The sequence below is a fragment of the Scyliorhinus torazame genome, chromosome 16, assembly GCF_047496885.1.
Source record: "Scyliorhinus torazame isolate Kashiwa2021f chromosome 16, sScyTor2.1, whole genome shotgun sequence".
NCBI lineage: Eukaryota > Metazoa > Chordata > Chondrichthyes > Carcharhiniformes > Scyliorhinidae > Scyliorhinus > Scyliorhinus torazame.
The window spans coordinates 60372159-60387045 of NC_092722.1; the positions used below are offsets into that span (position 1 = coordinate 60372159).

General features: G+C 49.3%; 1 protein-coding gene across 7 annotated transcripts in view; it reads left to right on the forward strand.

Moving 5' to 3' along the window:
• hspg2 (heparan sulfate proteoglycan 2) overlaps positions 1–14887 on the forward strand; it is a 644821-nt gene that overhangs the window by 525826 nt on the left and 104108 nt on the right. For all 7 annotated transcript variants that reach the window (XM_072478556.1, XM_072478557.1, XM_072478558.1 and 4 more), the window contains 5 exons: positions 1821–2002; positions 4935–5130; positions 8609–8788; positions 10259–10519; positions 14643–14805. In XM_072478556.1, the coding sequence (XP_072334657.1) occupies positions 1821–2002; positions 4935–5130; positions 8609–8788; positions 10259–10519; positions 14643–14805 (982 nt within the window). The remainder of the gene's footprint in view (positions 1–1820; positions 2003–4934; positions 5131–8608; positions 8789–10258; positions 10520–14642; positions 14806–14887) is intronic.

Below are 14887 nucleotides of genomic sequence, written 5' to 3' on the forward strand. Positions count from 1 at the left end.
AGTGTGGTAGCGGGCAGCTCCAGCGGTGCCTGTCCCTCCAACCAGAACATCAGGATCCCGTGCAAAATCCAACACTTGGAAGCTCATGAATTGTGCACAAGTGAGTTCCCCTCAAGTCACCTGCCAGCTGATTCACCCATTCTCAGCTGACAGGTTCAAAGGTCCCAGCACCATATTTAAACACCAGTCCAGCCCACTCATATCGCTCCCTCTAGCCCACCTGACTTCTCCAGTAGGATTTCAGCAACCCAGAGGGAAAAGGTTAGCAACCTCAACAGGAAGCTTGTTCCTCAATACAACAACCCAGCCTATCACCTACAAGGGGTTCATGCCCCACTTAGACCTCTACCCGTCGCATCTGGAGTCTTCAACAAGCCCCTTTCGGTGGCTGCCCCTTTAATCTCCTAACATAAGAACTAGGAGCAGGAATAGGCCATCTGGCACTTCAAGCCTGCTCCACCATTCAATGAGATCATGGCTGATCTATCTTTATCCTTGTTTGTGAACTTTTCATGCAGCTTGACTGGGTCTAGCTTCCCTCCCCTCGATCTTACCTCTGCCTTCCATTGTTCACCACCATCATCCACCTCTTTGCCCCTCTGCCTGCCATCGTGAGCCATCGCTCTAGCCCCTCTTTGTCTTTGTTAGGCCACACTCTCCGCCCCTCCACCCCCATCCCCGGTCGAAGTTCGTACCTTTGTTGCGGTGGCAGCATGAGTTCCACAACACCATCCTGTCAAGATAGACACTGGTGTGTGGCACCGGTGTGGGCAGAAGGAAATTCCTGTGCTCCCCATCCCCAGGTACTGTACTGATCCGAGTTGGTATCACAGCAGGGTCCATGGATCCAGCAACATGGTGCTGTCCATGAATACCAACTCGGCCTGGAGATGGAGAGCAGGAACCAGTCTGCCCTGGCAGAGTGGCGAACAGTGCATCAGGAGCAGCACAGCACTGTGGCAGAAAAGCTGTTGCATTCATCTCAGTCTCTTGTGAACTGAGGTTCGACCACCTTGTGCGTGCCATTCATTAGCCATCAGGTTTGAAGCAAATGTAAATTGCCGCTGATGTGACACAAGATTGAAAGGCCTGACGGAATGCGAGTGGGCAGCTGTTTTAATGAGCAGTCATGAGATGCAAATGAATGCAAATTGTGCTTGCGACACCTGCCAGCGGGAAGAGCGACCCGCCATTAACCCGCCTTGGGAGAATTGCAACGTGATTTCATGCAGGCGAGTTTATGACTTTCTGGTTCCCGCCACCACGCCTGCCCACCATCAAAAACGCCATGGGCTGGTTGGGAGAATTCCATCCAATACTTCAATCAGTACTCAATGAATTAAGAGAAGATTTGGAGAAAGAAGGGACACAAAGTATGCAAAGTGCATACTTTGCGCCTTTTTCATCAAAACAAAACCTGGTTCATTCCCCTGGGTATCCTTGACCAATCGGAGTCAACCTGCCCGATATTTGATCAAAGCTGGGCAGCTACTTTCTCCATGCCCCATGGCAAAATCTCCACCAGTCAGGGTCCGATTGCCAACCAATCAGCACATTCATCTCGTGCGGCATAGATTGTTGTTCCTCAGTTATAGTTCAGTAATTTCTGGCGAGCTGTCATGATGAGTACAAGATGGAAAGATTAGATAGCATGCCTCTTCTTTTCAGCAGCATGAGCTGGAACCTACATCTGTTGTTAGAAGGGGAATCTGGTAAAGCCTTCTTGGATTGTACAAAAAAATCCATCACCCTAATGCTTATCCATCAATCTGTATTTATGTTTGATCAGTGGAAATTTACTTCTCCTTCGTTGCCTCTAGGACCGCCCACTGTATCCATCTCCCCCAGAGGTCCGGTCAGACTGGGTGTGGGCAATTCCATTACTCTGGAATGCATAGTCATGGGGGAGCCCCGGCCTACAATCAACTGGCGTCGGGTTAGTGGCAGGCATAGGAACAACTTGGGGAGGCAGCTGCCGAGGGAAGGCGATCCCATCTTGACGGTGAGTAAATATTGATACTCATCATCTCTTCTGCCAACATTGTGAGAAATTTAAACCGGAGATTAGATTGGCCACAGGACATCTTAGTTGTGACAAAGTCGAAGTGGGCTGGACTGGTTTAGAACCCAACTGGTGTCGGTTATTATTTATGTTATCTATTCTGGCCAAGTGGGCTTTACTGGCAGTTCATTGTTGCTCATCCCAAGGGCTCCTGGGAAGGTGGAGATGTCGACTTCTTCAACCATACTACACTCCCATGATGCGAAGATGCTGGTCGTAGGAGGTTCCAGGTTTTTGACCCAGTGACCGCATCATCACTGTTGTTTGCTGTGGTTTTGCTCCGTATTGTCACTCTGTGACAATTTTGGTAGTGGAATCCAAAGTTGTTGCATTGTTACCCTTTCAGTGAAGAGCAATGCCCTGGATGAACAATGGTCTTGCTTGTGGAGCTCTGACTGAACTAAATAAAAGCAAATTACTGCGGATGCTGGAATCTGAAACGAAAGAGAAAATGCTGGAAGAGTCATTGGACTCGAAATGTTAGCACTTTTCTCTCCCTACAGATGCTGCCAGACCTGCTGAGATTTTCCAGCATTTTCTCTTACTGAACTAAACTAAGTCACATTCCAAATCTAAGTTCGCAAGCTCATAAAATGAATGATCCAGAATTGAATTGTTTCCAGGCCAAAACACCTGGTGGGTTTTATTTCTAGATTTGTAAATTAAGGAGAATTATAAAATCAACCAGCTTGGGGCTAATATAATACAGATGTTCAAGCACCTTCATCTCACATATGCGCACAGTAAATATTGTTGCATGTACTTCTCCAGATTATGCAGAACCCCAATACTGGCACAACATAGGTAAACAGATTAGAGCTCATTTTTTCAGTGATAGATTGACATCTCATGCTGTACTCTCAGGCAATTTATGATTATTTACCTATATTTAACCCTATTTTCTCATCTCCCTTCAGATGGGTACAGCAGGAAATCCCAGTTTTTTTCCAGTTAATTTCTCTGAATTATGAGAATTTCTTTAAAATAGGAAATCAAATTAACCTTTGCAATATTAGTATAAATTTACAACACAGAAATGGGCCATTCACCTAATGCCAGTTTTTGCTCCCCACAGATTTCTTCCCACATTAACTGCATCCATACCTATCATTCCACTCTCTTCCGTCTCATGTTCTGGTCCAGTTTTCCCTTAAAGGCACCAACAGCACCTGAAGATTCAGGGCCGGGATTCTCCCCTACCCGCGGGGCGGGATGGAGTGGCGGGAACCAAACTTTGAGGGGCTAGGCCCGCGCCGGAGTGGTTGGCGTGCTGCCAGCCGGCGGGAAAGGCCTTTGGCGCCACGCCAGCCGGTGCCGAAGGGACTCCACCGGCCGGCGGAAGTTCACGCATGCGCGGGAGCATCAGCGGCTGCTGACGTCATCCCGGCGCATGCGCGGGGGGGGGGGGGAGTCACTTCCGCATCAGCCATCGCGGAGGCTATGGCCGAGGCGGAAGGAAAAGAGTGCCCCCATGGCACATGCCTGCCCGCGGATCATTGGGCCCTGATCGCGGGCCAGGCCACCGTGGGGGTACCCCCCGGGGCCAGATCGCCCCGCGCCTCCCCCAGGACCCCGGAGTCCGCCCGTGCCGCCAGCCCTGCCGGTAAGGTAGGTGATTTGATTCACGCCGGCGGGACTGGCATGACAGCAACGGGACTTCGGCCCATCACGGGCCGGAGAATCGCCGGGGGGTGGCGCGATTCCCGCCCCCGCCGAATGTTCGGTGCCGGAGAATTCGGCAGTCGGCGGGGACGGGATTCACGCCACCCCTCCCGGTGATTCTCCGACCCGGCGGGATCACTAGCTGTGGGATTCTCTCTTCCTGCTGTTTGCCAATGGGAATTCCCATTGAAGCCACCCCACGCCACCAGGGGCTGCGCTGCCAGCGGGGAAAGAGAATCCCAATAGCCGGACAATTCCGGCTCATATCTTAACTGCTTCCCCACACGTCTGTCAACCGTCTTTAAAGACGTAATGACTCTCGGGTCTAGACTTACGCAGCTGCACGACATATCGAAATGCAGTTCTCAGGCAGGTGCGCAAGTGCAATATTTCCCAAGGCCAACGGTTATCAAGTGTCCAGAAAGCAGGAACTGATGTCACTTGAAAATCTCTATTGAACCTAATATTGATTATATATTTTAAAATCTTAAATTCGCATGCATTTCCAGTCTACAAAATCTTATTTCCTGTTTTCCATGCTTTTATCAGTTGTTGAGTTGATTTTCTACTGTTATAACTGTCCCTATCCACATTCAGAATGGAAACTACCTTTATTTTGCTGTAACTACACCATCCCATCATTCATGGCGCTGCTGTGCTTACGTTTTGAGTCTCCCAGCTCGTCATCCGACATTAGAACACCTGCACACCAATCCGCTGTAATAATAACTTATTGTCACAAGTAGGCTTCAATGAAGTTACTGTGAAAAGCCCCTAGTCACCACATTCTGGCGCCTGTTCGGGGAGGCTGGTACGAGAATTGAACCCGCGCTGCTGCCTTACTCTGCATTACAAGGCAGCGATTTAGCCCAGTGTGCTAAACCAGCCCTTATCTCTTCCAAATTGCCAAAAACCCTGCCATAAATAATATAGAATCAAAGTGTTATGTAATAGTATGGGTAAAATGGGTAGTGAATGAAGTAGCACAGTCTGGTCTAATTAAGCTCCATTCTCTAAACTCTGATTCACCTGAAGTCCGGCACCTTGGCCTCGGCTTTCTGGAGTGTCCGCAAGCGAAGGGTTATTTCCTGTGACAGAACTTTTAATGATTTATGACCTTGCTTCAAGAGTTTGACAAACACTTTGCACAAAGATTGTTCTACTTTAAGCGAATATAACCTTGGATCGTTTATTCAATTTTCTATTTCAGATTTCTTCCGCTCGTCTGCAGGACTCTGGGACCTATTCCTGTACATCTTCTAATTTGTTTGCCACCGTTGAGGTTCAGGTGGAGGTGATAGTCGAGCGTTCAGCCTCCATACCTCAGGTTCCTCAGGTTACCTCGGAAGAGCCAACATTAACTGTTACCGCAGGGCAGGTTGCTACACTGCGTTGTTCAGCTGCAGGTATGTCAGTGGCATCATGATGCTCCAGTATTCATCATTTGGTTTTTCAAATATAATCAATAAGGTTTTATCCTTTCTTCCCTCTCGTGCTTATTTAAGCCTCCCAGGCCACTATTGACAATGTGCCCTATGAATGAGTTGGCTCATTCTTGTTGAATGTTTGACACCAGTGACTTTGAAAAGGATGTCCTTTACTGAGGACGCAGCATAGATTGTTTAAAGTTTTAATTAGTTGGAACAATAAGATGGCGTAGCAAGGTCGTCTTAGGCAGTCCCTCAGGGTCGAGGGTGACTTGCTTCCACACTCAAAATGAGTCCTTGGGTGACCTGGGAGTCCAATGCGTGACCTGCAGTCACCCCAGGTCCCGAACTTCATTTTTAAGGAGGGGCCATGCCCGTGCATGATTTACTTTAATGTGTGGTGGCTGTTGCACACCAGCTGCCACACGGGCTTGAGAGAGCACCGCCTTTGACCAGTGGCAAGGAGGTCCAAAACGGCTGGAGACCAGGCTCCGCTGTATGGGCTCAGGATATATAAGCATACATACTTCTACTGTCCTCCTTTCTCCTTCCCACAGGACTCGCTCCCGAGGATTCAATATGTATAAGGAAGTCAGTATTTAGTGTTGCCGCTGTAAGAACAATTGTTTAACCTTGTTGCCTATATATGTAAAGCTTCACTATGCTTTTCCCCCCCCCCTTCATTCTAGCTGGCAAGGCCGGAATTTGTTCCCCACCCCTAAGTGCCTTTAAAATGAGTGGCTTGTTACGCTATTCTGGAAGGTGGTTCAGAGTGAACCACATGGCATGAGGCCTTTGTCTAGAGTGTAAAGTAAACAGGATCTTATTGCATGGAGTAACTATCGGCCGTGCCCATAAACCTGTCTGCTATGACTTGCAAGAATGCTGCAAGGAGATTCAGGAAGGTTACTGCAGAGTGACACAGGGGGCTGCCCTCCTTAAAAGCATCTCGTGCTCGATTGTCGTGGTCATTCAACAGGAAGTCTTAATCTTTGAGGCGAATTGTTAATGCATTGCTATTCAGAATTTGATTTTTTGATGCCCGATATTAATGTCCACCACGGATCCATCTGCGTGTCAACCTGGTGTTTTGAATAATGATGACAAATAAGCTTACACTGGCATTTAATATTTCTGGTGGGATTTGTACTAGTCTTGAGCGCATGAAACTGCCGCAGGGAACCGACCCAAGATTTATTTTTAATTGGTAAGGAGATAAGTATTTTTTTTCAAGTTCCAATGTGATGTGGGCATGGCTAGCAAAGACAACATTGTTTGCCAGCCCATGAGAATCATTAAGAGTCAACCACATTGCTGTGGATCTGGAGTCACATGTAGGCCAGACTAGTTAAGGATGGTAGATTTCCTTTCCTTTTTAAAACATTTTTTTTTATTCTCCTCCATTTTCACATTTTCTCCCACATTTACATCCATCAACAATAAACAATAATCAGCAAGATATGTCAGTCCCCATAATAACAACGATCCCATCTATCCACCAACCCCCAAACCGCAACCCGCATGTTTACATAAACAAATGACAAAAAGGAATCTGGGATTACCCATAGTCACCCTTAATCTTACACAGCTCACCCCCCCCCCCCCCCCCCACCCCAGGTCTCCAGCTCCTCCCGTCCACTGCCTCTTGTAAAACTCCTCCCCCCAACCTCAGTTCCTTCCCCCCCCAACTTTCCACCCCGGCTAGACCACTCGGACCCTGTTCTGCCAGGCTCCGATGGCCGCAGCCCCTCCCCCCACCTCACTCCCATTCACTGGCCGGCACAAACCGGCCAGCATGGAGGCCCCCGCCTGGGTCCCTTTCCCACTTGCCCGGCCCCAGGAAAGCCCAAAGATCCCCTTTTTGCACACAAACCCCGCATATCCACCTACACCCCAAAGAACTCTCATTTCGAGTGAAAGTCCCGTCCCTTCCCTTGTCCAAATATATACCACCTTGGCTCCTTCAATCTCTACACCCGCGCGCAGTGATACAAAAAAGAAGAAAATACAGTCATGAGGTTACATCGGCACATGGCCATTCCTCAATTTGTCAGTTCTGCCACAGTCCTTCTGCTTTCGCAAACTCCTCCGCTGCTTCCGCTGTTCCAAAATAAAAGTCCCTGAGCTTGTAAGTCACCCTCAGCTTCGCTGGATATACAATGCCGCACCGCACCTTGCTAACGTACAGTGCCCTCTTCACCCGGTTGAAGGCAGCCCGCCTCCTTGACAGCTCCACCGTAAAGTCCTGGTATACACGTATACCAGCTCCAGCCCACTGCACCACCCGCTTCTGCTTGGCCCAGCTCAGGATCGTTCTCCTTCACCTACGGAAGCACAGTCACTGCCCTTGGCGGCTCACTCGCCTTTGGTACTGGCCTCCACGACCGATGAGCCCGATCCAGTTCATATCGGGACGGATCCTCCCCCTCCCTCAATAGTTTTGCCAGCATCGCAGCAAAATACTCAGTCGGCTTCGTTCCTTCAACTCCTTCGGGCAGCCCCACAATCCTCAAGATTGTCGCCGGGATCTATTTTCCAGGTCTTCCATTTTTCCTCGCAGATCCTTGTTAGTATCCATCACCTTCCGCATCTCTTTCCCCATCGAGGCAAATTGATCACCGTGCTGCAATAAGGTCTCCTTCACTTCCTTCAGCGCCTCCCCTTGCTCTCGCACCTCCGCCACTGCGCTCGCCACCTCCGTCCTCACCGGGGAAACCGCCTCCTCCACCAGCACACTCAAAACCGCCCTCATCTCCTTCCTCACCGTCTCCAAGCATTTCGCAATCTGCGCCAACTGCTTTTCAAATTCCGCAGCCATCACCTTGGTTATTTCTTCAGCCGTAAGCAGTGCGGCCTTCCCTGGTGCTCAAGCCTCCATTTTTCCTGGTGACCCCGCGGTGACCTTTCCACTCCCCGACGGACCTCCAGCTGGTTTTCTTTCGGCCGTTTTTTTGCTCACCCTCGACATTTTTCTTTGGGTTTTTTTCCCTCCTGTGTCTTCACAGTGCCTCCTCCGTGCCTTCTCCCTGCTTCTGCCGCCTCCTTGGACCCTGGGACCGGGCTTAAAGCCCCGAAAATGCCGTTCCCGAGCGAGAGCTCTCCATTGTGCGGCCGCCTCCCGCCCGCAGTCCTAGATTTCCTTTCCTAAAGGACATTAGTGAGCCAGATTAGTTTTTATGACAATTGATGATGGTCACCATTATTGAGGCCAGCTTTCAATTCCAGATTTTTTTATTAATTGAATTTAAATTCCATTAATTGATGCATTGGGTTTGAACCCATGTCAGCAGAGCATTAGCTTGGGCCCCTGGAGCACTCGTCTTTTGACGCTACGATGAATTCCCGCATCTCCCCCAGGCATTTAAACTCCCTTGTGGGAACAAAAGAGAATTGAATCTAAAATGTAATGAGTTTCTTTGTCGCATTAAACCTTGATTCTTCTCTTTGTTCTCTATAGGTTACCCCACTCCGATTATTCAGTGGTCTAAACTGCGGGCCCCACTGCCATGGCAGCACAGGATTGTCAATGAATCTCTGTTTATTCCGAATGTGGGACTGCAGGATTCGGGCCAGTACATCTGCAATGCCTCCAATTTTGCTGGATTCGCTGAGTTGTACATATCGCTGGATGTCGAAAGTAAGAGCTAGCTCGCTGGTATTTTTCTCAATACCTTTTGAGTAGTCTATGAATTATTACTTTTTAGCAGGCAGGTACTATTTAAATAGTTTCTACCGTATTTCGAGACTTTGGGAATGAATTCTATCACTGGAGAAGGCTCTGCCAGCAATGCCGGGGTGATCAGGGATTGGCAAAGATTTTTTTTTTAAAGTATATTTTTATTAAGAATTTTTCAATAACAATATTTTCCACCTTACAAACAAACCCCCCCCCCCCCCCCCTAACAAAGAAAAGAAAAAGAACTCGCGTGGCAAGACATGAACATGGCAAGTCAATAAAATACAGAACTTTGTACATTGGAGTCTTCCCGTACATGTCAGTTTCTGGATCATTCATGTGCTTTCTTGCTCACATGCCCCCCACAGGAACCCCCCCACGAACGATGTCCCCCCCCCCCCCCCCCCCCCCCCGGGTTGCTGCTGTTGCTGTTCGACCTTCATCTAACGCTCCGCGAGATGCTCTAGGAACGGTTGCCACCGCCTGTAGAACCCCTGCACAGACCCTCTCAAGGCAAACTTTATCCTTTCCAACTTGATAAACCCAGCCATATCATTTATCCAGGCCTCCATGCAAAGATTTGTGCTTTACACGCTTCAGGACTTCTCCAGCCCACTGTTGTAATATAACAGCGACCAATTTGTGTGCAGCAAGCTCCCACAAACAGTATTGACCGGATAATGTGCTTTGAGATGCTGGTTGAGGGATACCTATTGGCCAGGATGGTAAATTCATTTAATCACTGATTTACTGCCCACACAATTAGTTTATTGGACGTTACGTGGGCCTAGGCAGGGTGCACTTTCAGAGGGTCGGTTCAGACTCGATGGGCCAAATGGCCTCCTTCTGCACTGTAGGAATTCTATGGTTCTACGAATATGGCAGATGTTACACACTCAGCAAATCCCATTCAGTTTATTGGTGTTGGCTGGGAGAAGAAAATGGGCCAGGGTACCAGAATTCCTTGCTTTTCTTCAGCCAGGACTGAGAACTTCACCACCCAATTGAATTAATGGAACTCGGGTAAAGGGCAGGACACCAACAGAGCAACCTTCCCTCTGTGGTGCCAGCCCAGATTGTGTGCTCAAATCTTGAAGGTGACCTTGAGTCCACAATCTTCGCTCCCAGTTGTGAGAGTCCGACAAAGTGCATCGATCTGATATTTATTGCTTGGTCAGCCGTGAAGCTTTTGGACTCTCGAGTTGAAGTGACATGCACACTATTTGTGCATTGGTTAAGACCGGAGGACCTCAGTGAAAGGCCAGTCATGGTCAAAGAGCTGTGGTTCAGTAGAACTGAGGACTCACAGGTAACGTGACTGTGTGACCATCCGCCACAAGTAACCAATCATATTCCTATAGCTATTTTCTAATGATGTAGTTAACGCCAAATTACACATTTGATGTAACACTGCCTTATTTTGTTCCTCAGCCGCACCATATGCCGCCTTTGACCTTGCGATTGTCACCGTACGGGTGGGCGAGATAATCCAATTGCATTGTCTATCCCAAGGAACTCCACCAATAAAGTATGAATGGTCCAAGGTGAATGGAAGCTTGCCGAGCAGGGCAGTCATACAAAATGGCTTCCTGCAGATCAACCTGGCCGTTGTATCTGACTCAGGCATGTACCGATGCCTGGTGAAGAACAAAGTTGGTCAAAGTGATGCATTTGCAACAGTCAATGTGAAATGTGAGTAAAATGTCTTATTTTCATCTCATCCTTTTCTCCTCTTCCATTATAATGAACTTAAAGAGCAAATTGATGAAGAAGACAATTTGCAGGACTAGGACCAAAGAGTATGGGTAGTAGGATTTAGTGATGGCTCTTGCAGCGAGCAGGTACAGTGCAGTGGACTGAATAGCTGCCTTCTCCGAATGATTCCCAACACAAATGGTGCGATTCTCAGACTCTATCCGCCTAATTAAAAATGAGGTTGATATATTACCTTGGGTGTAGAATGGCAAAGGCTATCAGATCAAGGCCAACAGAGGTGTCTGATGGGTGGACTTGAACATGAACCAATTACCTTCAAGTAGTCCCTTAACAAGGCTTCAAGATAATCCAATCAGTAATTTAACTGCAATTAGGACAAATTGGAAAGTGCACAAAATTATGAAAGTTTGTCTATCAATCTGACTTCTGGATTTTTGGGGGATGCAAATTTCCAGTTTTAATGATGAGCTCTCCTGCACTCGCCCCAATCCAGGGAAAACAATTTGTCTACATTTACCTTGTCACCCCCGGGAAAAATGTTGTAAGTTCCATTGAGGTCGCCTTTCATTTTTCGAAACTCTGGAGGATAAGAGGCCGTCTCCTCGATCTGTCCTCTTCGGACAATCCTGTTTCCTCGATCTGTCCTCTTCGGACAATCCTGTCTTTTGAGGGATTAGTCTGGTGAACCTCCATTGCACTCCCTCTATGGTGAGTCTATCATTCCTTAGGTAAGGAGGCCAAGCCTGTGCACACTGCTCCAGGCTCTATACAATTTACTCGGGGGGGGGGGGGGGGTGCACTTTACTTGAAGCTCCTCTTCCCAAAGAAGATTTTCTCAGCAGATCCTTGTGACATCACAGTGAGATGCGGGTGTCTGACTGATTCCTCAGAAGTACCCCATTCATATTGTGTCCTGCACGAAGGAAGGACATGTCGGGGTGATTGAAACCCTGTATTATCGCACTTCTCATGTCTCATTTCACAGGTAGTTCACAAAGCGAAACTGGCTTTCAGTCTTCACTCACCAGTCTGCCTGTGTTTTTATTCCGTTTAGTCTCAAACGAATAGAGGAATAAATTGGATTTATAAGATGAACAGTTGTCTCGACAACTACTGATGCCGATGTATAATCATTGTGATTCTCCTTCTGGCATCTTTCTAACACTCTGATTGCAACCTGCCAGCACAGACCATCTTTACATGTCATTGTTCTCAACGATGATTGAATGAGTTGCCAGAAGAGAATTGGATTTCACTGTTGTGCCTCTAACTGATGTTAGTTTGCAGTTAAGTAAAAACATCAGCTGGCGATCACTGTTGATGGCCCAAAATAATCCTGGAGCATTTGAAATAAAGAAAGTAAATATTGACTCTATTCCCTGATGATCATCTTGATAGATTGCCGCAGAATGCTATCACTGAATTTGAACCATAATCAGATAGATTTTTGTGACATAGCTGCTTATCAGCTCAAGTCTAAACTAGAGCAAGAAAATATAAAAAATGTTGAATTTCTAAACTGGGAGAAACTTGATTGTGTTCTGATGATTTGTTACATGCTCAGCATTTCCAGGAGGTATTTGCTCAACTCATTGAGGAAGTGAATGGGGAGTGTGGGGGCGGGGACGATACGGAGATTTGATTGCTCTTCTCACTGAGAAAGGGAATAGGGGGTGAGATTGATTGGCCGTTTTACTGAGTAAGTGAATGGCGGGGGTGTGGGGGCAGATTTGATTGGGCTTCTCATTCAGGAAGTGAATACCGGAGAGGGGCCATTTGATTGGTCTCAATTCAGTGCTTGCAATGGCAACTGGCACTATTTCCTTATGGGTAAAAAAATAAATCCCACTAATGCTCAACAATATCAGCAGAAAAATAAATCTCTCAGACTTGTGATTCTTAAAAAAACTCTAGGTATAACAGCTTCCAACTATCATTCTCAAATGCAGATATTTTACCTCACAGTTTGACACATATAATCCAGACTCAAAACATTGGGTGGGATTCTCCCAAATCCCCGCGATGGCCCGACGCCAGAGTAAAAAGCGTCGCGAACCACTCCGGCGTCAGCCAACCCGAAGTTGTGGAATCCTCCGCACTTCCGGGGGTTAGGCCGGCGCCAGAGGGGTTGGCTTTGAGCCAACCGCCGTCGAAGGGCTGGTGCGAGTTAGAGCATGCGCAGAACCGCCGCCACGGTTCCACACATGCACAGATCGGCCGGTGTATTCTAGCGCATGCGCAGGGGGGTTCTTCTCCACGACGGCCATGGCTGAGCCCTACAGAGGCCAGCGTGGAAGGAAGGAGTGCCCCCACGGCACAGGCCCGCCTGCCGATCAGTGGGCCCCGATCGCGGACCAGGCCACAGTGGGGGGCCCCTCAGGACCGGTTTCCCCGCCCCCCCCCCCCCCCCCCCCCCCGAGGACCGCACCAGCCGGCCTACCAGCCAGGTCCCGCCGTGTGGGACCATATCCAATCCACACCGGCGGGACTGGCCATCGGGGCCCGGAGAATTACCAGGGGGGCCGCTGCCAACGGCCCCCGACCGGCACCGCGTGATCCCCACCCCCGCCCGAAAACCTGCGCCGAACAATACGGCAGCCGGTGTTGGAGCGTCGGGGCAGGATTCACGCCGCCACCCGGGGATTCTCCGACCCGGCGGGGGGGTCGGGTATCCCACCCATTAACTCCCTTGTCCCTCCACAGATGCTGTCAGACCTGCTGAGATTGTCCAGTGTTTTCTGTTTTTGTTTCAGATTCCAGCATCCACAGTAATTTGTTTTTATATTATTGACACACATACAGTTGGACTAATAAGTCGATGTTCCGAATATGTTTAGTTTAAATACACAATCCAATCACTCGAGAGAAAATGTCTTTGTTCAGTATTTTCCCCTCTGTTAGAATCACCCGCTGACAGGTTGCTGAATGGTTACTGTACCAAAACTGATGGAAATCTTGGGGGCGATTCTCCGATATGGAGGCCAAGTGTTCGCGCCGTCGTGAAACGCGGCCCGTGCAAACGGGGCCCGGGCACAACCTATTCTGGCCCCCACAGGGGGCCAGCACGGCGCTGGAGCGGTTCACGCCGCTCCAGCGTCCTTGCATGGCGCCAAATGGACGCTGCGCCAACCCACGCATGCGCTGTCGGGGCAGCCCAATCCTGCGCATGCGCTGTCGGGGCAGCCCAATCCTGCGCATGCGTGGGGAACGTCTTACGCACGCCGGCCCCTCACCAACATGGCGGCGATGTTCTGGGGCCGCGCGCGGAAGGAGGTATGCCCTATGGGGGGGGGGGGGGGGGGGGGGGGGGGGGCCGGCCCGCTGATCGGTGAGACCCGATCGTGGGCCTGACCCCATCGGAGGCCACCCCGGTGAAGGAGCCCCACTCCCTCCCCCACAGGCTGCCCCCCCAGCGTGCCGCAGAGTTCCCACCGGCAGCGACCAGGGGTGGACAGTGCCGTCGGGAACCTGTCGTGTCGTAGCGGCCGCTCGGCCCATCCAGGCCGGTGAACCGCCGCTCGCCGGTTCTCCGAGCGGCCCGGTGCGAATTGCGCGCCGCTGGTTTCTGGGGGGATGGGAGAATCGCGTGCGGGGGTCGGGGCGGCGTGGCGTGATTCGCGCGGCGCCCCGGTGATTCTCCCACCCGGCGTTGGGGGGGGGGGAGAATAGCGCGCCTTATCTGGCTATAATCCTAATTCAAATACAAAATTATTTGCTAAACTAGCAAGCTTGATCCTCTTGCTTACAGCAAATACAGATGTTTTGGAAAAATACCACCTTTATACAGGAAGACACCAATGTCTGCTCATTCTGCTCAATCTTCAGGTGCAAAGGGTCAGTTTTGCGAAGCTCCAATACATTTCTTGGCAAATGGTCCAAATTATAGCGCGGCGACTCACAGAATAGATGAGATCTCTCCATGCATGGTGTTTAATGTCGTCCTGAATAATCCATTGCTGGGAGCCTGTTGTTACATGAGTGGAATGGAATAGATTGGAGTGAAAAAGGAAAAGGAAGTGATAATGTTTGGGAATTTTGTGAAATGAACATCACAATATGTAACTCTTTTTCCTGTGTTTTGTACTGTTTACCACATCAGCTCCCCCAGCGGTGAAAGTAACACCGCAGATTGAGGTGCGGAACCTGGGCAGCTCTGTTGAATTCGCCTGTTCGGTAACCGGCCACCCAGAACCCAGGATTGAGTGGTTTAAGGAGGGTGGACACTTGCCACCAAATCACAGAATCAGTAAAGGACTCTTGAGGTAAGGTAACAAATGTTTACTTCTGATAGCTTTACAGGTAACTGTTTCTTAACTGAAGACAGTAAATGTCCAAATTTCCTAT